This window comes from Sarcophilus harrisii, chromosome 4 (assembly GCF_902635505.1).
Source record: "Sarcophilus harrisii chromosome 4, mSarHar1.11, whole genome shotgun sequence".
NCBI classification, from domain to species: Eukaryota; Metazoa; Chordata; class Mammalia; order Dasyuromorphia; family Dasyuridae; genus Sarcophilus; species Sarcophilus harrisii.
The window spans coordinates 321,724,939-321,749,565 of NC_045429.1; the positions used below are offsets into that span (position 1 = coordinate 321,724,939).

Here is a 24,627-nt window from a genome sequence, read left to right on the forward strand (position 1 = left end):
TTACATAGGAATTTGAATCCAGCTGGACAGAGGGAATGAGGAGGTAAAGAGAAGGAGGAAAAAGAAAAAAAAGACAAGTCTACTATGTATGCTATAAGCACATTCTCCTTTCATGGGTTGAGGGAGGTACTATTTCCACTAAAATTAAACATGAATACACAAACTGGACCTTTTGTGAAAATGTCACTCTTCTGGCATTACTGAACCATACATAAATGGCTTGCACAAAAGCCACCAGTAGCTTACTAAAAGTGAAAAGCTAGAGCATTTCGGAGGTGGCTCCTTTCTTGTTCCCTATTTAAATTGGGCTTCTCCCTCTCATCCCCAAGAAAAAGGTACATTTTAGCTCTGGCCAAGTTCATAGTAGTTGTCTGAAAATTCCTAGGAAAATCATTTTTAAATTGTGTGATTTTTTTCTTAGTCTCAGTGCCTCTCTGAGGTCTGCAGTCCAGAATTCGCTAGTTATGGCATTTTCATAAGCTTTCTAGGCCTATCCTATTACCTTTGCCACTAAGATTACTAGTGCCTGTGGCTATCCCAAACCTGATGAAGACAAAACATCAAATTTCCAGGATCAAGAGAACTCTATCCTGGTCTCTTTTTCACTTCTTGTCTTGAAGGGCAAAGGCTGAAGTTCAAGTATCTGGAAACTTTATTATGCAAAAGTCAAATTGCAAACAGAGCTCTGATAATAATCATATCAATAAACCACAGTTGCTCCAAGGTAACTACTTGAGATAGAGAGAAAATTTAAGCTCATAAGGCCCTAAAATAAAAGATGAGAAAATATAAAATATTTAAGGTTTAAGAGCAAAGTCAAAATAAATTAATGGGATTTATGCTAAAATAAACATAACCTCCCTCCCCCCCAAATAAAACCCCACTACCTCATCTTTTTCCTTATTTCCACAGCTTCAGTAGAGGAAAAACAGTAGGTAACTCAGTAATGTTTTTTTCTTTTTTAGGGTCCACTTGAGCTGTCCTTATTTCTAGGAGTTTGAATTAGACATTTTGGATGTAAAAAAAAAAGAGAGGACACTAGCTGGGCTTATAGAAGTTATTCTAGTGGTGTCCCTCAGAACAGCCAGGGGCCTACTGAGCAAACACTTCCCCTGGGGAGAATGGGAAGGCAAGGGAAACTATTGTGAGAATAGGGAAGACCTTTAGACAGACACAGATTTAGAAAGTAGAAAGGCAGATCTCAAAAGTGTTAAGAAGATGGAAACTAGTAGCCTCTTCTCTAAAGTCCCAAGTCTGACCCAAAGTCAGAGCTGAGGGGGAGAATCATCAAAGAAGGCTCTACACTGGGGGGGAATAGGGGGAGGACTCATCAAAATAAAGATTTTAGAAAATAAAACTTGGAATGGCACAAATGAATTGCCCAAAGCTTTCTACCAACTATCAGAGGGGTAGAACTTCTTAGGTACAAATGAGATACATGTGACAAGACACAACTTAGTTTCAAGACTAAATATCTGGTGATTTCTGGTACCTCAGTCTTATCCAACAGAAGAAAACAGCAATCGATTATGCCAAGATCTATGGACTTACCCGTCTTTCTCTCAGAAGCGTTGCTTCTTGCCAAAATATCTTTGGGAGAAATGAGACCCCCCCCCAGGGCAACACTGGCCTATTGTTAAATTAAGGTCATAAACACTAGACTTCTGGGATATAAAAATTGGTATTGTTAATGGAGCTGAATAAAGCCAATACATTCTGCAAAACCACAACCAGTTTGCCACAATATGGGACAACTAATGAAAAGCAAAACCAGCTCATTGATAACATTTGAGAAACTCTGATTATAATAATTCTCAATAGCTTAATATCAAGGAAAATTAAAAATTCCCATGATGGGGCAGCTAGGTAGTGCAGTGGATAGAGCACCAGATCTGAAGTCAGGAGGACCCGAGTTCAAATTTGACCTCAGACACTTAACACTTCCTAGCTCTGTGACCCTGGACAAGTCACTTAACCCCAATTGCCTGGGGGGGGGGGGGGGGGAATCCCATGATAATCATAACAATCTTTTTGTTAGATTAATTTCTCCCTTCTTAATCGTAGTCTTTACTTTTAGCTACTTGGCTAAAGTAGCTACTAGCTTACTTTAGCTACTGTAATCATGTTTAATTCAGACCTCCATACTGTTTGGTCCCAGTGCTCAATAATGTACTGACAATAACCAGTTTTCATGCCTTTCAAGGTCTGAAATGCATATCATCCATAATTGTGCAGCACAAATATGGTCTCCCCTGTATCAAAAAGGCTTCTCAGATTTTTCCTATTTCCAGGAAGGGACTCTAGAAGTTTCCAATCTATTATTTTTGTTTTGAAAATGGGAACATTTTAGAGACGAATCTTTTATTCCTTTGCAGCTATAACCAGTATTTTTGTCTTTTGTAGTTTTGGATATTTTCCTAAGCATCTGGTATTTCAAGTTTTTCAAGTTAATGTTCCTTGAATTTGTTTTAATATACTGTATACAAACTTTTCAATTAATTTGAGGTTTTTTTTTTTTTTTTTTTTTTTTTGACGCAACTGAGGTTAAAGACTTGCCCAGGGTCACAAAAGTAGTAAGTATCCAAGGAACTTAGGTCATCCTGACTCTAGGTTGGTACTCTATCCACTGTGCCACCTAGTTACTCAATTAGGCATTTTTTTCTCAACTGGTTTTTAAATAAAATTTATAATTTAAAATTTCTTTATAATGAAGATGCTAGAAATTACCATAGCGAGGAAGCCAAAATGAGGTAGTTTTCTTTTTTGGAAGAATAATGGTCATTAGTTTTCAGGAGGACAGACAAAACCTTCAAGTTCAGGCATGATGTCGTTTGCTTTTTGAAGGCCTTCGTGCTCAGCTGTGGTCTTTTAAGACATGAAATTCAAAAGCATAAGTATTTAAGTAATTCCTGTCCCCAATAATTTGCTGGAAGCTGAACAATTTGGTGCTTCGCAGCTAATGGAGAAAAGCACAAGTGTCCCACTGGGCAACCAGGAAGAGAACTCAACCAGATCAATGTTTTATTTTAAATAGGGAAACAAAGAACTCTCATTTGATTTAATGTAAAATTGGAAAAGGAGACAGGACATCAAAACAATGTACATGAAAGGAGGAAAAAGCCAGGAGGCACAGCAGCTGGAGAGGGGCTGAGCCAATCTATTAACTGACTCAATTCAACATTTTCCTAAACAGAACATTTTCTAAACAGAAACAGAAAGATAGTTTGGGATAAATCACTACCTGTGCCAAATGATGTGTTTAAAATTTCATTACTTGATAAATTAAAATTAAGAGACAGCAGTTAACATCTGCTTCTTCAGATTAAATCTTGCTTGCTTGGGAACCCTGTTCCCTTTCACCCTAACTGAACACCTAACAGATTTAATTAAAAAGAAAATTAACAAGGACCAATCTAAGCATATGTTTAAAAAATACAAAAGTAGACGAAATTGTTTCTTTCCCCCCACTTTGGGAGACAGAAGGTTCTTGATGGATCAAATCTTACTGTTGCTGGTACCAGAGTAGTTAAAAGACAATGAATCAAAGGAACATGAAAGTCACCCATTTGAGACAAAGAGCATGTCAAATTCATAATATCAGAAAATTTCATTCCCCACTTCCTATCCCAATGGAAGTATTTTGTTTGGTTTCTAAAATGTCATTGTATAAAACAGTCCAGGGATCAATATGAGTAGCTTGTGCAGAATCCTGATCCTGAATTCATTCACAACAAAGCCAATCATAAGAACAACTTGATTGCATCTGATGACCAGGAGGCGTACATACATTTACATTTGGCTGTCTTAGCCTCTTATAACAAATCTGTTTGATATCCAGTGACCCTATGTGAAAGGCTGACTAGGCTATCTGGAGAAAATGCTCCTGTGCTAAATCTATTTTCTTGACTGTCTTTAAATACTAAACACAGCAGCATAAACCCTTGCTACTGGCTCATTAAAAATTCTAATCCTTATGACAGTAAAATTCCATTCAGTGCAACTTACTGTGACATTAAGAGGTAAAGGAGAAATTCTGGTGTGAACGCTGAAATGGACAAGGCAAGAAACTCCATTTTAAAATGGAAGGGTAATACAAATACAACAGTAAGCTGTCTCTAGAAATACCAGGATAGAAGTTTTCTTTTTAAAGATGGCTCCTCTAATATATCCCTATCTAGCATTGTCAATAGCAAAATTACCAGGTAGGCTTTGATAGGGCAGAGACACAATAAAGTATCACCCCAGAAAGAAAAATCAAGGTAGTAGCAAGGTTTAATCTCAGGAAGATACCACTAAATATTAAATTAGGTTATATAAAAATGTATTATGGTGTCCACTACCTTTGCTTTTTAATACAAGGATTGGTTTCATCATTTTAGAACATATTTCCTTTAAAAATAAAGATCCTTTCTTATACTACAGCTCTTTATAACTGAGTTATGAGTGAGAAGTAAGGCAGGACCAACATTTTATACATTTTCATAGTAATGATAAATGTTATCCAAGGATTCTAGATGCTCAACAATTATCCCAATAGGAAGGATAGTTTGGTTTAAAATCCATTTTACTAATGGGAAAAATATGATTCTAGGTGTGGTCCATGACTGGTATATACTCTCCCTGAATGCACTGCTGATAGAAATATAAGTTCCAAGAGTCTGATGGGACAGAATTGTATTGCCCCCTACCCAGATCTTAAGGGAGACAATAAATTCACACACACTGATCAGGAAAAGAGTATGGTTTCCCTCTAAACACATTGATTACGTATGCAAGTGCATACACACAGAGGATATAGGGAAGATGTTAAGATCCCCACCCTGGGCAATTTCAGACCTGAATTTAATATTCTGAAGCTTTCTCACAATACAGAGTAAGAATCTAAATCTCCCAGTGCAGAAGATTAATTAGCTCCTGAATCCAAAAATGCCCTTAATATATCCAGTCAGGCCACTCTTGGTCTTCTGTTCCACCTTGTCCTCTAGGGGTGGGAAAGCCACGTGGTTAAGGGCCAGATCAAAGAACAAGGGCTTGCAAGGGATGGGTTTGAATCCCGGTGGAAAGTGAACGAGGTTGGCTTGCTTGCTGACGAGAGAAGGATCCAGGTAAAAAGTGTCAAATCGTTCAACAAGAGGCTGAAAATCAAACAAAAATTAAACCCTGGATGTTATTATGAATAGCAACTGGTATCCCACCTTTAAACACAGCCTAAAGCAATGGACTTCAAAGTGAGGGTCCTGGCATAAACTTAAGAAGTCTTAAAAACCACTGAGAGTGGAAAGATAGTTTAACATCCAAACCCTAATCTAATAAATTGGATCTACCTTTCACCAATTATCATCCAATTTTATTCCTTCTTTCTACTGTAAAATCAGACAGTCTCTCCCCTTCTGTAAAGTGGAGGATCAGCCTGAAAGGCAATTATAGCCTTACCATGGCACTACACAGTTGCCACTGGGAAAAATCCTCCTTCTACCCACAATGCACTTTTCCTGTCCTATATCACTTTATAGCTTAGCAGGCTGTGGGTCAGTACAAGGTAATTTGAAAAGGATAAACAGACATGGTTGAGTTCTGATTAACACTGCAGATCTCATTACATTATCTTTCCCCCAATCCCACATCTCTTCCAAACTTTTCCATTCCCTATTTCTGTTGAAGGCATCAATTTTCTTTTAGTCCTATAAATCCACATCCTTGGCGCCATCCACGACTCCTCACTTTCATTCACCCACATAGTCAAGCAACTGCAAAATCTTTACAATATCTCTCCTATCCCCCTTCCCCCACCCATACACCCTTCCCCATTCACACAATTAGGTCTGTAGGCCTTATCACCTGTTGCCTAGATTATAGTAATATCCTATTTGGATTCCCTGCCTCAAACTGTTCTTCTAAAGCATAGCTCTAATCATGCTGGTCTCTCTGTTCAAAACTCAAGTGGTGCCCTCTTGACTCTACAAAATATAAACTATCTGTTACAATTTAAAGCCCCTCATACTGTGGCCCCACCCACCCAGAACAGGGAGAGGTGGGGATGAGTGTCTGGTCCATCCCTTCTGCACTCTACAGCCCAGTTATAGTGGCCTTCCTGTTGTCCTTCATGTTCAAACAAAAACACAACTAAAATATCCAAAACTGGATAGAAAACTAGGGCATGACACGATCCATTAAACAGAATTATGTAAAGAAAGAATAGATTTGTATTGAAAATGTTCTACTGAGTTGAAATCAGAGGCAATTTGCTTTTGCTTATTGTTTTTGCTTTGTGTTTGGAAAATGTGAAAGTTGTTCTGTACACTTACTATACTGAATGGTCTTCTGAACAATTTTCACATTTCTCCCTACTGTAGTTATTTCCATACTATGATGAACCAATCAATAAATATTAAGCACCTTCTATGTACCAGGTACTGTATTAATTATCTTTCAACTAAAAGGAAAAAAAAATTTTCTCTTGTGAAAACTGATAACGATCAAATTAACTGAATAATATTTGAAAATTACTCTATTCCCTAGGAAATCACAGAGATTTTTTTGAAAGTAATGAAGCACATTCAATAGCATTGTTTACTATAATATCAATTAGGTATTAATGAAAAAAGCAATAATATGATTATTTTAATAAATAAGTTTCTGTACTGACAAAATTTTTAAAATATATTTATTCCTTGTCACATTCCTTTTAATTTCTATCTTTATTTCCCATAATATATATTAATAAAGGTATGTAATTTATAAACAAAGGTGCATACAATGGAAGTACATGCTCAAGTTTGTTTTACTGTTAAGTATGTACAATAAAAAGGGCTTTAAATTGTAACCAGATAGTTTATATTTTGTAGAGTCAAGAGGGCACCACTGGAGTTTTGAACAAAGGAGAACAGCATGACTAGAGCTATGCTTTAGAAGAACAGTTTGAGGCAGGGAATCCAAATAGGATATTACTATAATCTAGGTAACAGGTGATAAGGCCTACAAACTTAATTGTGTGAATGAGGAAGGGTGTGGGGGGAGGGGGGTAGGAGAGATATTGTAAAGATTTTGCAGTTGCTTGACTATGTGGGTGAATGAAAGTGAGGAGTCATGGATGGCGCCAAGGATATGTATGTACAACAAAAAGCTTGGAGACCATTGGCACAGAGACTTAATAAATGTGCATTACAGAAATGATATTTCAGAGGACTTTTGGGGAAATGTGACAAAATGACATTTCACAAACTAGTATTATTTAGTAAGTAGCTAGTCTCATAATTTTGGACTCTCACTGTTCCTCCCAGAATATCAAAGTATAGACTTACCTTATTGTCCTTGATTTGGGAAGGACATTCTGTTTCATGAGGGTCATTTGTATCTGAAAGATTCAGAAGGAAACAATAAAACTTTAAAATACACGAGTTATATATGCAAGACAGATCCAACACATTTATGTGTAATATGAACTAAGACAGTTTATAGTCCTAAATCCCAAGATAAGAGGTTATCTTTTGTGTAAGAGGTGTTGACCCCATTTTCTGATAGTTATAAAGACATGTAGGGAACACACAGCCACGACAATAAGCCTTTGATACTGTAGGACCCCTATCTACTTCTAGGACAGATAAAGACAAAACTTGAGAATATACTTAGTCTAAGTTAAACTAGCATTTCATTGGGAATTAGACTTATCTTTGTATTTCTTCCATATCCTAATATTGTAGAAAGGATTTGACCCCCTAGCCCAGCCCAGGTAGTTGAAATCACAGAAAGTAGGGGTATCCAGAAGAGCAACTAATTTGCTAACAAAGTTCAAAAACATGTCTACATGTCCTGAAGGAATTATCTGAAACAACTGTCAGAGCAAGCAGCCAGCTACTGGATAGAAGACTGACTATATCTTTATAGGTTTTAGAGTCCAAATACTGAAGAGTCTTAACAGTTCTGAGAGTCATCAAATCAAGGCAGGAAGTAGAGAGCAAGCTCTCCAGAAAGAAAAACATAAAAAGGCAGTATTCCAAGCAGAAGGTAGCTTCAAAGGCTTAGGTCTCTGGCAGCAGAAAAGAAAATAGACTGGATTCAAGTAACAACTGGTCCTAGCTGTCAACAGCCAACTGTAGATAGAAGTAGACCCAAGAAGTCCAACTAAATCCAAAGGACACAGCATCTTAGTGGATGTTTTTGCTTTGAGGTAATTGCCTTTCCTGGCTGGCTTACTGATAGAAGCTCATGAGTTCCAGGTTTAGGAGAGTAGACCCGAGAAAGCAGTTGTCTTTCTGAACCTAATCTGAAAGTTCGAATTGGTAGGAATAGCCTGGGTTCTAACACTAGCAAAATAAGTAGTTTAATAAGTTTGTTAAATGAAAGAGAAAAATCAGCGTAACAACTTTTCTTCTTAATCCCTTTAAGTTAGGGGTTCTTAGCCTAGAGTCCAGGCTTGTTTTTTTGTTTTGATTTTTCAAAAAATATTTTGATAACTGTTTTCCAATATAATTAGTTTTCTTTGTATCTTGAGGCAACTAGATGGTAGAGTGGATAGTGTTGGACTTGGAGCTCTGTGACTCTAGGCAAGTTACTTAACTTCTGTTGCCTTTAATTTAATAGGAAATAATAATAACAACATCTTCCTCCTAGGGTTGTTGTAAGGATCAAATGAGGGAATATTGACAGGATAGACAAATGCTGCTAATACTATTGTCAATTATACAGTTAAAAGCATTTTTTATTTTGAGAAGGGGTCTAGGACCCCCCCCCCCCAAAAAAGAAAAAAAAGTTAAAAATATGTGGTTTTAAATCATATAGCTTGGGGAGAATTCTGGGTAGATGGTAGAGTAGATCAGAAAATTTCAAGCTCTCCAGATTCTTCCCATAAACAAATCAAAATTTTACCTCAAGGCAAACATAGACTGGTGAAAAACAGATAAAGGGTCGAGACCCTTCTGTGACAACCTGAGAAGATCCAAAACAGACTCTTGACTGAGGTTTGTCTGGTGTGAAGTATAAATACCTCCTGGCTTACACCAACTGAAACTGGAGGGGTCCTGGGGCTAGCTGGGTCAGTCTCACACCAATAAAGGGACTTTCACCTCCAGGACAGGGTGGGTAACTGAGATCTGAGCCCAGGAAGACTGAAAAACATTTGCTGACAAGGGCGCTGAGCAAGAACCACCGCAGGTAGGTTAAGTGCAGAAGCAGTGGGTCTGGGCAGCTGCTGGCTGCAGGCACTTATTAGGAGGATGGAGTTCTTGGTTTGGGGTTCTAGGTCAAAGGGGAGAGCTGAAGGAAGACCTGAAGTCAGAAGCACCATTCCTTTCACTCCAGGACCACAGATGATTACACTAACAAGGTCATACTTAAAAAAACAAAAACAAAACAAAACAAAAAAACAAGTAGTCAAAGGAGAAAGAACCCAAATATAAAAAGTTAGTAAGGGAATAGGAAGACTGGGGTTCATCTTCAGAGGAGGATACTTAAGTTAAGCCTCTCCTACCCCAAAAAGTAATGTTATATGGTTACCTATCCAAATTCAAAGAACTCGAAAAAAGACTTTAAAATCAAATGAGAGAGACTGAGGAAAAACAAAACAAAAAAAAAAAGAAAAATTCAAGAAAAACAAGAAAATTATGAAAAGAAAACCAACCAACTAGGAAAGGAAATCCAAAGTCTTAAGGAAGAAAATGATTCCTTGAAAATTAGAACTGGGTGAAGGGAAGCCAGTGAAATTATATGAAACCAAGAAATAATAAAACAAAATATAAAGGAATTAGAGTAGGAAATGAGGAAACCAAATTATCACTCTTTGCAGATGATATGATGATATACTTAGAGAACCCTAGAGAATCAACTAAAAAACTACTAAAAACATTTAACCACTTTAGCAAAGTTGCAGGATATAAAATAAACCCACATGAATCATTAGCATTCTCATATATCACTAACAAAATCCAATAGCAGAGATACAAAGAGAAATTCCATTTAAAATAACTGTAGAAAGGATAAAATATTTGGGAATCTATCTGTCAAGGGAGGATCGGGAACTATATGAGCAAAACTACAAAACACTTTCCATACAAATAAAGTCAGATCTAACGAATTGGAAAAATATTAAGTGCTCTTGGCTAAGTCAAGAGAATATAATAAAGATGACAATACTAACTAATCTATTTATATACCAATCAAACTCCCAAGAAACTATTTTAACCTAGAAAAAACAACAACAGGCAGCCCTCTTTGTAGTGGCCAGAAACTGGAAACTGAATGGATGCCCATCAATTGGAGAATGGCTGAATAAGTTGTGGTATATGAATATGATGGAATATTATTGTTCTCTAAGAAATGACCAGCAGGATGATTTCAGAAAGGCCTGGAGAGACTTACATGAACTGATGCTGAGTGAAATGAGCAGGGCCAGGAGATCATTATATACTTCAACAACAATACCATATGATGATTAATTCTGATGGACGTGGCCCTCTTCAACAATGAGATGAAAGAAATCAGTTCCAATAGAGCAGTAATGAACTGAACCAGCTATACCCAGTGAAAGAACTCTGGGAGATGACTATGAACCACTACATAGAATTTCCAATCCTTCTAATTTTTGTCTGCCTGCATTTTTGAATTCTTTCACAGGCTAATTGTACACTATTTCAAAATCCGACTCTTTTTATACAGCAAAATAACTGTTTGGACATGTATACATATATTGTGTTTAACTTCTACTTTAACATATTTAACTTGTATTGGTCAACCTGCCATCTGGGGGAAGGGGTGGGGGGAAGGAAGGAAAAAGTTGGAACAAAAGGATTTGCAACTGTCAATGCTGAAAAATTACCCATGCATATATCTTATAAATAAAAAGCTATAATAATTTTAAAAAATAACAACAAAATTCATCTAGAAGAACAAAAGGTCAAGAATTTCAAAGGAATTAATGAAGAGAAAAGCAAATGAAGGTGGCCTAGCTGTACCAGATCTAAAACTATATTATAAAGCAGCAGTCATCAAAACCATATGGTACTGGCTAAGAAACAGACTAGTTGATCAGTGGAATAGTTTAGGTTCACAGAACAAAATAGTCAATAACTATAGCAATCTAGTATTTGACAAACCCAAAGACCCCAGCTTTTGGGATAAGAATTCACTATTTACAAAAACTGCTGGGAAAACTGTTAACTAGTATGGCAGAAACTAGGCAGTGACCCACACCTAACACCATATACCAAGATAAAGTCAAAATGGATTCATGATCTAGACATAAAGAATGCTATTATAAACAAATTAGAAGAAAATAGGATAGTTTATCTCTCAAATCTGTAGAGGAATAAGGAATTTGTGATCAAAGAAGAACTAGAGATCATTATTGATCACAAAATAATTTCAAATATATCAAGTTAAAATTTTTTTGTACAAATAAAACTAAGGCAGACAAGATTAGAAGGGAAGCAATAAACTGAGAAAACATTTTTACATCCAAAGGATCTGATAAAGGCCTCATTTCTAAAATATATAGAGAAGTGACTCAAATTTATAATAGTTCAAGCCATTCTCCAATTGATAAATGGTCAAAGGATATGAACAGATAATTTTCAGATGATGAAATTGAAACTATTTCCACTGATATGAAAGAGTTCCAAATCATTATTGATCAGAGAAATGCAAATTAAGATACCTCTGAGATACCACTACATACCTCTCAGAGAGGCCTGGCGAGACTTACATGAACTGATGCTAAGTGAAATGAGCAGAACCAGATCATTATACACAGGGGGAGAAAGAATAGGGGGGAGATAAGGGAGGAGGTTAAATATTAGCAAGGTATGCGAGTAGAAGAGTTAGCAAGGATAGGAAGGAAACAAGAAATATACACAAACACAATGGTCAAGAATAGAATTTATTAGGAAGAAAGTAGGGGTGATTATCATTCATCACCGACAAAGTCAACATTAAAAAAGATTCAATCAAAAGAAAGAAATTTGCATTATATGTCAACCACAATATTGTTTTAGATATATATAGATGTATGTGTCTATATGTACACGCGTGCACAAGCAAACACCACACACATCTATGCTTAACTATAGCCTGCTTGGGGAAGGAGGAGAAGGGAACAGAAAGGGGAAAAAAGGAAAAAGTGCAGAAGAACAGAGAATAAATGAAAACCTACAAGGAAGTTCTGAATACAATGTTTTATTATTATATATGCTTTCTTGAAATGGAAATTTGTTACATTTTTTTCCTCTCATGTTCTGCACTTTTTTTCTCCTCTTTTTACTTTGTATAAGTTTTAAATAAATATATATTTTAAAAAATCATCTGGTTTAGTACTCAACAGAGAACAGTAAAGGATTAGAACATTAAGTACAAGGATTAGAAGATTCAAATGTTTCAAAGAATCATCAGGGAGAAATTCTTAAGCTATAACTTTCTAAAAGCAGCTTAGAGGAAGAACAAGGAAGTGATGTTTGATATACTCTGGAAAGAAAAGGGACAGAGAAAAAGAGTATAGACTTTTCAATATAATCTTTGAGAAGTAGGGAGCTTACCTAAAATAGCAGCTGCCTGCAGAGAGTATTTTTCTGATTTCACCTGAGTAATCAACTCCTGGACATCAGGTAGTTCCTATAACATTTTAGAAAACATTTTTCATGATGAGAGGAGGATCATCAAAACAAAATATTATAGTATGGCAGATAAAACAGGCTAGAATGGGCACTACTTAGAAATAACATCATTTAGGGTTTTTTTTTTTTTTCATTTAATATCTTCAAAGAACTTTACTCCTATAAACAAACAACTTCAAATTCTTTCACATGGGGAGACCAATTCAATTGGGTTTTTCTTCCTGTCTCTCTCTCTCTCTCTCTTTTTTTTTTTTGGTTTTAGAAATAGGTCAGACATAATGAGGCCCAGAGTAAAGCAGATCCATTAAACTGTCCCTGGCTATGCTTCCTATTCTCAAACTTCCAAATCACCTTTTTCTAACCTATTCTATATAGTATTGTTGGTTTAGCCTTCCTAAAACACTATTTTTAATGTGGTTCAAAAGACAATCAGGAAACTACAAATTCTTTATTGGGGCATTATATATTCAAATTCCTCCACCTGGCATGGGCACGAACAGCCCCATTTTCTCTCTCTAATGTTATCTCCTATTATTTCTCAACAGTCTAGATAAGCCAATCTCCTTTCGCTGAACAGATACATCACAATTATTTCCATCTGGCTACTTCTATTCATAGCCAACACCCTCAAAATCCCATTTCCTTTAAGAAGTCTTCCTATTTCAGCTCACATTTAATTCATACCCCCACCCCCACTTAATAGTATTTTATTTTTTTCAATTAATATAAAAAGAATCTTCAACATTTGCATTTATAAGATTTTGATTTTTTATTCCCTCATCCTGCTCCTCCTCCCTTCCCAAGATAACACCAAACTCAATTCTTCCTACACTGGTCTGTACAACAAACTTAACACATTATATACTGTCCTTTAAAGTTCAAAAAATTTCCCCGTGTATGGGGAAAAAAATCCTCATCTATCAAAATATTGAATTTCTTGAAGATTATTCTCTATTTTTTCTATCTATAGCTATCCACACAGATATAGATATTGATATATTTTATTTCTGTTTGCTACTCAGAACTAAGTATGATTCTGGGCATACCAAAAATGGATAGTGTTTCCTGGCTTGTTGCCTAAGTAGTTGTACAATGTACTGTAAGAACATCATAATCACCTCTGTAAAGTTGCAGAACATTATAATCATTTTCTTTCACAAATTGAGTGAAAATTTTCATTGATTTACATTGTTTTAAAGGCCTCAGAGCTAGAACAACTAATATACCTAGTGGCAAAGCTTTCAGATTGCTGAACTTTGCATTACTTTAATCAGAAGAATGGACTTTCCCTTCTATACCCCCAGTTCTCAGAGCTTAGGAGCCTGAATTCCAAGAATAGCTCTGCCACAGCGTCACAAGTCTGCAGCCCATAAAGACTTACCTGTCAAGTCCAGCTTAAAAAAAGGATTCCAATTACTTTATCCCTAGCAGCTAGGGGCAGTTACATTGCATAGTAGTGTTGCACCTGGAATCAGGACAACCTGAATTCAAATCTGACTTCAGACAGTAATAGTGTGACCTTGGGCCAGTCTGCCTCAGTTTCCTTATCTTTAAAATGAGAATAATTAATACTTTTCCTTGGGTTGTTATGAGGATCAAATGCGATAACACTGTAATGTGCTTAATGTAACACATGGCACATAGTAAGAACTACAGAAATGTTCACCATCATCATGATCATCTCCCCATAAAAAGCCCCAGTGAAGAACTTATCTCCAACCTTTAGGCTGTTTTGGGAGGCTCCTGCTTGAGACTGCACTTCACTGGCATATTTTAGGACTCGATCATATAGGACCAGGGCTTCACTCCATTTTTTCACCAGCACGTAAGATTGAGCAATAAAGAAACACCTGGTGAGAAACAAATCACAGCATTCTAAAGCAACATGTTACTTAATTCCACAGTTTTCCCAAATATTCAGGTTAAATTTTAACCAAAGTAACAAGTATTTTAGTATTTATTAGCACAAGGATCATAAAAAAAGGGTCTTTAGATTTCAAATATTTAAGTTTGCTGCACTGACCCCTACATACTTAAGAGCACTTGAATCATATCTGTAATACTGATTTCCTGCTTTTAAAACCATTGGCTGAACAAGTAAAAGAGGGTGTTCCTCTGGAGTAGACAAGCAGTACAGGAACATTCCTTTCTCCCAGTCAAAAAAAAGACTTATAATTGGACCTTCTCAGGATAACCTGAGGAGTCACCACCTTGCACAAATTATACTAATAAGAGGATCACTGATATTAAACTTTGCCTTTGGAGAATAAAGGCTCATTCACATCTTAGTATGAATTTGACCAGATCATTAGGGGCAGCTGGATGGTATGGTAGTCCTGAAGTCAGAAAGACCCGAGTTCAAATGTGACCTCAGATACTTAACACTCACTAGCTGTGTGACTTAACTGGGCAAGCCACTTAGCCCCAATTGCCTCACCAAAAAAAAAAAAAAATAATAATAATAATAATAATATCAGATCACTGAATGGTAAATGCAGTTGAGCTTTTAGGACATGAGAATTTTGATTGGAGTTAAAAAGAAGGGAAAGTTTTAGATTAATTGGAGGGCTGTGCACAAACAGAGGACACAGGATAAATAAAGGACTGAAAAAAAGAAATAAAGAGAAGTTCAGAAAGAGAAGTATGGTAAAGATAGTAATGGTAAAGATGATGGTAAAGATGGTGGTAAAGATGGTAAAGATAAACTTTGCAGTTTTGCATGGAGAAAGCAATTAGTCTATTCATTCTCAAATTAAGTATCAAGAATAGCTTGAAAGGTTTCAAATCTTGTTTACCCTAATTCAGCTTAATATCTCCCTATTTAGTCCTTTTCTCTGCTTTTCTGGAAATAGGAGGAAGAGAAAAAAGGAGACTAAGAGAATATGTGAACACAGACTGTCCCCTCAATTATTAGTGAAGTATGATTCTGTGATAAAAAAAAAAATGGACCATTTGGAATAAATTCTTATGAAAAGAAATGGTTAATTAAAAAACAAAAATATTCTATTCTAGTTACTGGGAAAATCACTCCAGTGGTTTATCAATTTACTTATAGAAAGCAATATGCTTCCAATTCTCACATGTTACCTGTAAATGAAACTACTACAATTTTCTTGAGGTGAAATTAACTTCCTTTGTTATAAAAATAAGAACCTCAAGGGTAGTATTTGAAATTACCTGTAAGCCTTGTATACCAGTGTCTTGAGTCCTATCTCTTTTTTGAAAACTTTGTCCTCCTCTAAGCCAGGCAACTGGAGCAGTTCCACCAGATTCTGCTCAAAAGGAAAAGATCTCAAATTTAGTTTTTAGGAGGAATAGTAGAAGAGACAGAAGAAACAATGTGGACTCATTGTTATGTTAAATACCAATATTCTCACCAGAACTTTTCAGATGGGATTTAGTGATAAAATGTTATGCCCTCTCTCTTCCCAGTTTACCCACTGAAATCCAGAGACAATGTAGTATAGTGAAAAGAGCACTAAACTTGTTTCATTTATTTTGTTTCAATTTGAATCTTCTCAGTCCTCCCTTTCCCACCCATTAAGCAGGCAAGAAATGATTCCCCAGTGGAGAATGCTATACCTGATGTTTTAGCACAGAAGAAATCATGAGTCTGTGCCAAACCCCAAAATACCCCACCCCTAAAAGATTCCAAATCAACTTTTCCAATCTTTCATATGTTAGCCATTCTTTTATGCCCCAAAAAACCTATGCTAGGAGAAACTGACATATTTCTTGCTCCTTATTGTCCCTGCCAGACCATCACTCCTATTTCAATCATTCAATAATCTCTCCTTTGATGTTCACTACATCCCTATAGCTCTCCTTGTACAGATCTTTGTTGCAGGCTGACCTTCAGGCTATCCTCTCTCATTTCTCAATTACTTTAGTACTTAGCTTATAATCTTCTCCACCCCAAAGCTACCCTCATCCTGGATGATTTTAATATTCATACATTGATGTCTCTTTGATCATTTTATGCTCCCAGTTCACTGACCTATTAAGTTCCCATAGGAGCATACTTTTAAATAACATTTTTCTTTTTTTTAATTTTTTCATTAAATGATACTTTATTTTTTCCAATTTTATGTAAAGGTAGTTTTCAACATTCATTTTTATAAGACTTTGTGTTCCAAAATTTTCTCTCTGATCTACCTCTTCCCCTTCCCAGAGAGCAAGCAACCTGATAGAGCTTATACAATCACATCAATCATATTTCCATATTAGTCATGTTAAAAGAAAAACCAGAACAAAAGGGAAAAAGAAAGGGGAAAAAAAAAACTCCAAAGTGAAAACAATGTGTTCTGATCTGCATTCATACTCTACAATTCTTTCTCTGGATGTGGATAACATTTCCATAATGAGTCTTTTGGAAATGTCTTGAATCAATTCACTGCTGTGAAGAGCTAAGTCTATCATAACTGATCATTGCACACTGTTACTGTTACTGAAGATAATACTTTTATCTAAAAATCTTCTACTTCTAGTGCTTGAATTTAGAAATTTCCCCTGGATCAAAATCTCTTTTCAACTATCCCACTATCTTATTAAATCTGCCCTTCACCTTCATCATGTTCTCTGTTTTTTCCTGTTCTTCCAAAACATCATCACTCTTTTGGTTTCACTTCCCTTCCTCTTGACTCTATAGTAACCAGTCCAACAAGGAAGGCACTGTCTTCCACCCCGAATTCCTTTCCTCCTGGTCTTACCATTGTCCTCACCCTGGAACATTTCTAACATCTGCTCAGGTCCCCCCTCTTCCCCACCATGGCATTCTGCTAATCAAGTTCATTAAAATCTATGTCATTTATCTTACTACTCACACTCTTACTAACTAGGTGACTCTGGCTAAGACACTTAATCCCATTTGCCTCAAGTCTTCATCTGTAAAACGAGTTGGAAAGGAGAATAGCAAACCATTCCAGTATTGCTGCCAAGAAAACCCCAGACAGGGGTTAAGAAAAGCTGGATATTACTGAAAAACAACTGAACAACAACGATTAGAATGTAAGTTCCTTAAGAGCATGGACTTGGGGACCTGTTTTACATTTCTATTTGTATTCCCAGAGCTTGCCACAGTACTTTGCAGAAAGTAAATGCTTAATAAATGCTTTTTTATTCATTCACACTATAACCATAAAACAAACAAGCTTGATTTATTTGACCTGCTTATGCTCTTGTTCTATCTTCTCCCTTTCATTACTAAACTACTAGAAAGAGAAATCTAAGAAACAGTTGCTACCTTGTCTTATAACTTCCTCATTTTATATTCACTTATTAGCCTTTGCAAATGGAGGTTTCAGGCTGTCCTTTGAAGAACATTTAGAATATATTCTAAAGCCACATCTGGAATATGTCTCCTTTGTTCCTCTACCCACATGACCACCATTCTAATTCACCCTTCATCATCTCTTGCCTAAACTATTATAATGGTCTAACTAGCCATTCTGCTTCAAGTCTTTCCCCTCTTCAACTTATCCTACACACCTTGCTAAAATCATCTTCCTAAAGTTCGTGCCTAAATTACTCTCTTGCTCAAAGACCTTCATTGGCTCCGTTATACTTTGGATAAAACCAAATTAAGGCCCTCCACATCTGCATCCTCCTGAACGCTTCACAATCTTATTTTTCATTGCCACTATTCACATACTTGTATGTTCTAGCCATGTTGCCAAAATAGCTCTATCTCCTCACACCTCTGAGCATTTGCAATAGCTACACTTCATATCCAGAAAGTACTTTTTTCTTTTTATGCTCTGGCAGGTGGGGTTAAGTGCCTTGCCCAGGGTCACACAGCTAGGAAGTGTTAAGTGTCTGAGGCCAAATTTGAACTCAGGTCCTCCTGACTTCAGGGTTGGTGTTCTGTCCACTGTACCACCTAGCTGCCCCAAAAGTACTTTTTTCTTATTCTTATCTTCCTTTAGATATCCAGGTCACTTTCCAGTTGGAATGCTGTTTCCCTCTTCAAAATATTCTCTGAGAATCCCTTTACCTTCATTATCCTCCCATTCCTAGTAAATGTTATGTTCCCAAAGAATAAGGACTAATCCACGGCTGTCTTTGTATCCTAAATGTCTTATCCATAGTAACCACATAATTATTTGTTAATTCTAATTAAGTGTTACTTGAAAACTTCTGCTAAAAATGGTTACCCCTTCATCTGAACGATGGCATTTGCTTCCTAGATCTTTCATTTGGGATTTACATGCTGCCTTCTACTGTGAGGTGGAGAGAAGAGTGGTCCTTTGAGTCCACTTACCAGCTGAGTGACCATGGGCAAATTTATTAACCTTTAACCTCAGTCCCATCTTCATTACCTGTAATTGTGGATAATACTCACAGAGCTATAACGTGAAAAGCACTTTGTATACCTTAAAGTCCTAATTACCATCTTTTCAATGAGAAGTTATGTTGTGTGAAGGTAGTGATCACAGCTTATCTCCCTCTGGATCTCCTCTAGTATCTTGTAGGGTGTCTTACATTTAGTAAGAATTTAATAAATATTTGCCACTTGGCTGGAGCTCATCATGTAACATGAGTTATCTGCTGACAGGCCCTTTCATACTGTTTTTTTGTCCAACAAACCCAGAGAACCCCTGAAGATCAGGGCCTTTCCTCCCCTATCTCAAAAGTCACCTGGAGGATGATGTCATAGAGGCGAATCAGGTCCTGCGGCCGGGGAGAGCGCTTGCTGTCATCTTCTGGTTGCTGCTGCAGCAGTGCCTTCTGCAGACCCTTTGCCATGCTTTCATTACGTTTGATTGCAGTAGACAGCTTGATGAAAGTCAGGTAGCTAGAAGGCACCATATAACAGCTCAGGTTATGCTCAGTGAAGGTCATTCAGTAGTTCACATAAATGCCACTGCTGCGAAACTTGGTATTAAGGAAAAGAAATGGAATGGAAAGAAGAAGGATTGTGAATATTTCCTATTCACTAGACATAAGCCAAATGCAGTGGTTTTAAAAAGTGCTAAGTTTCCCAGTCACAGGGATAGAAGAGAAGCTTCCAAAAGTAGCAAACTGCTCTGCCCCAATTTCAGAAAGACCTACCTGTGTAGGTATTGCAAATTAGAAACTTTCCCAGACTCTCCATCAAGACTATTCTCTCTTTGTTTCTGCAAAAATTAGAAAAAATGAATCAGGTAAAATATCCGTTCCCAATCTTACTAGAAAGATCATAAGATCACAACTATAATCCTTTTTTGGCTGTGTTGACCACACTCAACAGGAGGATTTACAAACACTGAATTGCAGGCATAATAGGGTCTAGTAAACTACAGTAGGTCTAATATTAATCAGAAAAAAAAAAGATTTTCATTGGAAATAATTGGTCACTCAGTTGTTATGGACACTTGTCAATCAACCCTATTCTACTTTCACTTCTCTTCATCTTCCATCTATATTCCAAAGCCAGCCACCTCACAATGCGCTCATTTAGCTCCTAGAATTCCTCATTTATATTCTGACATAATGACATTACTAAATCCCAAACTTAGGTAACTTCCTTATCTGATTTCCCTGATCCCAGGCTGCTAAATATTGTTGAAAGGAGATCATGAACTCTGGCCAGCTGGCTCCACTACAAAAATCACACTATCTAACCTGAAATGGACTCTCATTATTGCTCTGATACCAATTTTTCTCCTGATTTTCTATTGCTTCCCCAGAGATGTATGTTTTGGACACATCATTTAATCTCTAATCTTTATTTTCTGAATCTGTAAAATAAAGAACTTACTCCTCTCAAAAATCTTTTCTAATTTCAAAATTCTAAGGAAGAGATCTAGGATATTCCATTTTAATCTTACAAAAGACAGGCTCCTTCCCTTCAATGTGTATATTCTTAATGGCTCCCTAGATTATCTCTTCTAAGTAAGGTCTTAGAAGGTCCTTACTATACCAATCTCTTCTTTCCTTTACTCATTTTCTTGTGTATTTTTCAATCTCTTTTTCTTTTTGAACCCAGATATATGCAGATCTCCTCTTTATTAAAACAAACAAATCTTTCACCAAACATTCCTTTTTTTTCCCCCTTGAGTCAGCATTCCATCTGCTTTCTTCCATTCACTGACACTAACTTGTCAATCTTTGTAATCAGGTTTCTATCCCTACCATTCTACTATTACTTCTCTCTCTCAGGTTACCAATAATTTCTATTAGACAAAAATTAAGAGCCTTTTCTCACATAACATTTCTTTTGTATTTGATACCAATGACCATCTCTCCTTTTTTTCCCTCACTGCACTGACCTGGCTGGCTAATATGGTACTACATTTAGCATCAGAGAAAACCCTGGACAAGACACACAATTTCTTAGAACCTAAATTTCCTCCTCTATAGAATGAAGATGATAATAATAGCAGCTACCTTAGAGGGTTGAAATAGATATACACAAGCATATATATAGACAGAGACAAATAGAAAGATAGACAGATATAATATATAGAAAGCACTTTATAAACCATAAGAGCAGGCTATTATCGGTCAATCAATAAGTGCTTACTACATGCTAGGCACTATGCTAAGGATTAAGGACACAAAGAAAGGCAATCCTGTTCCTATTTACTCAAGGAGCTCATTTTCTAATGGGAAAGTCTACACTAAATAATACATACATGTACATAAAAGATACATATACAATAGACGAATGCTAATCTCAAAGAAAAGGTACTATCATCAAGGTGAACTGAAAAAGTCCTACAGAAAGTGAAATATAGGCCAAGATGGCAGAGAAAGGGCAGGAAGTTGCCACAACTTACAGATCAGCAACTAAGGCCCTGTGGTTTCAGCAAGCCAGTTGCACAGCCAGCTAGTCTAGCTAGTCTAGATCAGGGGATTCCAGTACAACTTTGAACCCCCAGCACTGGAAGCCCCAGTGCAGAAAAGCCAGTGACCAGCTCCCTGTCCCCTGTGCAAGAAGTTTGAGACAGTTTCCCCTATACCCCAGGAGCAGAGTCCAATTTTCAAAGTCATGAAATAGTCTGGAAAATGAGCAAAAAACAAACAAAAAAGCTCTAACCATAGAAAACTATGGCCACAGAGAAGATAAAAACACAAATTCAGAGGATGACAATGTATAATAAACACCCACATGCAAAGTCTCAAAGAGAACTACAAATTGGTCTCAGGCCCAAAAAGTCCTCTTGGAGGAACTAAAAAAAATTTTTGAAAACCAAATAAGAAAGGCAGAAGAAAAACTGGGAAAGAAAGAGAGTTATATAAGAGAATCATGAAAAAGAGTAAACAGCTTAGAAAAAGCAAACTTCTTAAAAGTAGAAATTGGCCACATGGAAAAGGAGGTACAAAAGCTAATGGAAGAAAAAAATTCCTTAACAGTCAGAATCGGGCAAGTGAAATGTAATGATTCTATGAGACAAAGAATTAAAACCAAAAGAATGAAAAAATAGCCAAAAATGTAAAATACTTCACTGGAAAAACAATAAACTGGAAAAGTGATCCAGGAAAGATAATTTAATAATTTTTCAACTACCTGAAAGTCATGATTTAAAAAAAAAAAAAAAAAAGTAGGATATAATTATTATACTACTAACAGGCTATAAATTTCTTGACAGCCAAGAAGTGAGGTTTTTTTTTGGTTATTTGAATCCTTAGCACTTAGCTCAATGTCTATCATATAGGAGGCACCTAATAAAACATTAATGACTATTGATTACTACCATTTTTGACTTGTGTAGAGCATTGAGGGAAACAAGAGAGATAAACAAGACAGTTTCCAGTAGGGTCAATGACTTTCAAATAAATAACCAAAATACAAATGACAGACCGAGTCTTCTTTCTCCTGTATTCTCAATGTAGACGGTTCTCCAGGGCTCCATCCTTAGTCTTTTCTTCTTTGTGCTTACTCCTGGGTGATCTCATGTACTCTATATGTCACTGACTACTGTTTCTCTGCAGATAACTTTCAAGTCCTTATTTCCAACTCCTATCTCTCTCTTGATCTTTTCAGAATTTTATTTCCAAATTCCAAAATATTTACTGGATGTCTCTACTTAGATGTCCCACTGATACTGAAATACAACATATCTTAAACTAAAATTATCCAACTCCTCACAAAACAAAAATCCTGATTCAAAATACTGATTTCCCCTTAAACTACTTGTACCATCATTATTCCAGTCATCCAAGCTTGAAACACTTGTTTCATCTAATCAGTAATTTTAAACTTAATGAGTAATCCTTTAATTCTATCTCTGAAATGCCTCTCACATCTATCCTCTCATCTATTTACATTGCCATCATTTTAGTTCAGTCTCTCATTACCTCTCACCTAGACTACTGTAATAGGCTCCTAACAAGTATCCTTGCCTTGAGTATCTTCCACTGCTAATTCATCTTTCAGAGCTTTGAAAAATTTATTATTCTTAAGCACATGTCTCTACATGTTAAAAAAAAAAAAAAAAGTATCATTGTTCTGCAATCAACTTAATGAAATCCAAGCTACAAAGCCCAGCATTTTACAATGTGCACTTTAAGTTATATTTCAACTAATCCCCTTTGTGTGTTCTACATCTCAAGTTGTCTTCTATTTCTTAGATGACATGGACTTCCCTTTCTCCATATTCTTCTAAGCTCTAAATGTCTTACCCCCATCACTTCAACCATCTTTTCTATTTGAAATGTTAAGCAATTAATTTATACAGATATATAAGAACAGGAAACATTCTCTAATAGGTAAATTGGTCAAAAGATATAAAAAGACATTTGCTATTGACATCTATATGAAAGAATCCTCCAAATCACTAATAATAAAAGAAATGAAAAATAAAGCAACTCTTGAGTTCCAACTTTTACCTTTAATATTGAAGATGAGAAAGCAAAACCTAAATTCTGGAATATATTATTAAAGTGTTCCTTTGTGAGTATGACAAGGCTGACAAACTGGTAGGTCACTGTGAGATGGATGGGTTTGGAAGTGGCTGAATAAATGATTGGATATAAGTAGCAGTTTGATTAATTCATTTTTACTGATGACTCAGATAAAAGTCTAGATATCATGTTCATCAAATGTTTAGATGACAAAAAGCTGTGAAGGATAGCTATGATAACAAAAACAGATCCAGGATCCAAAAGAGTTAAATTAAATAAAACAAATCTAATCACAATAAATATGGGTAAAACTGCATGTTGGGGGTGGGGGCAGAAGATCTAGGGTTTTGGGCAAACTACAAATTCAGTGTTAAGTCAATAGCATAACAAGAACACCAAAAAAGTAAATGCAATCTTAAGGATGTATTAAAAGGAACTTTGTGACTAGAACAAGTCAGTGATAGTACTATGTTATACCAAGCAGAATGCATCAGGAATATTGTGTTCACTTATGGGGTGCTAAGTGAGGCACTGAAAAATGAGGGAAGGGGTGAGGTTATGGGTGAAAACACAGAAAATAAAAGTTTAAGATATGTTTGAGAGATAGGTAACTGACCAATAAGATTGAGAATTCATGTAAAGGAGTAGTTAAAGGAGCTAGAGCTAAAAGATTTGTTTTGCTTCATTATAGGCTGGAGTGTGCAGAGATCAGAGAGACAGGAAGTTCAGTAAATTATTATAGGTGAACATTTTTTAAGAATCAATAGGAAGGTAGGGCTAAGATGGCATAGAAAAAAGCAATGCAAATGGGTTCCCATCCACAACTCTTCCAAAAAGATACATAAATTGCACCATACCAAATTCTGATGCAAAGATCTAGAAGTATACAGACACTGGAGTCAGGCAAGAAGCACTATGGAGCATTCCAACACCTGGGGAGAGGCTATATAGCAGCAAAAAAAAAAAGGAAGTCCCAGACCTATATAGGGCGCTGCCAACTGAAACAGGTGCCAAATGGCAATTTTGTCATCCACTACCTAATCCTGAGTCACAGATACAGAGTGGAATAAGAAAAGGATTTATGTACTATTCAACAACATTACTGTCTTTCCTAGGTCCTGAACAATGTACCAAAAAAAGAAATTCAGAAGCTAGAAGCAGAAATGTTATGTGATTCAGAACAGGGTCTCACTGTCAGCAT

General features: G+C 36.3%; 1 protein-coding gene across 1 annotated transcript in view; it reads right to left on the bottom strand.

Moving 5' to 3' along the window:
* Positions 1-2,998: 2,998 nt before the first annotated feature.
* SRP68 (signal recognition particle 68) overlaps positions 2,999-24,627 on the bottom strand; it is a 63,333-nt gene continuing 41,704 nt past the window's right edge. The window contains exons 10-16 of the mRNA XM_031965850.1: positions 19,650-19,714; positions 19,236-19,392; positions 15,777-15,871; positions 14,320-14,449; positions 12,522-12,597; positions 7,302-7,354; positions 2,999-5,135 (exon numbers count right to left, since the gene is read on the bottom strand). Of these exons, the coding sequence (XP_031821710.1) occupies positions 4,908-5,135; positions 7,302-7,354; positions 12,522-12,597; positions 14,320-14,449; positions 15,777-15,871; positions 19,236-19,392; positions 19,650-19,714 (804 nt within the window). The 3' untranslated portion in view covers positions 2,999-4,907. The remainder of the gene's footprint in view (positions 5,136-7,301; positions 7,355-12,521; positions 12,598-14,319; positions 14,450-15,776; positions 15,872-19,235; positions 19,393-19,649; positions 19,715-24,627) is intronic.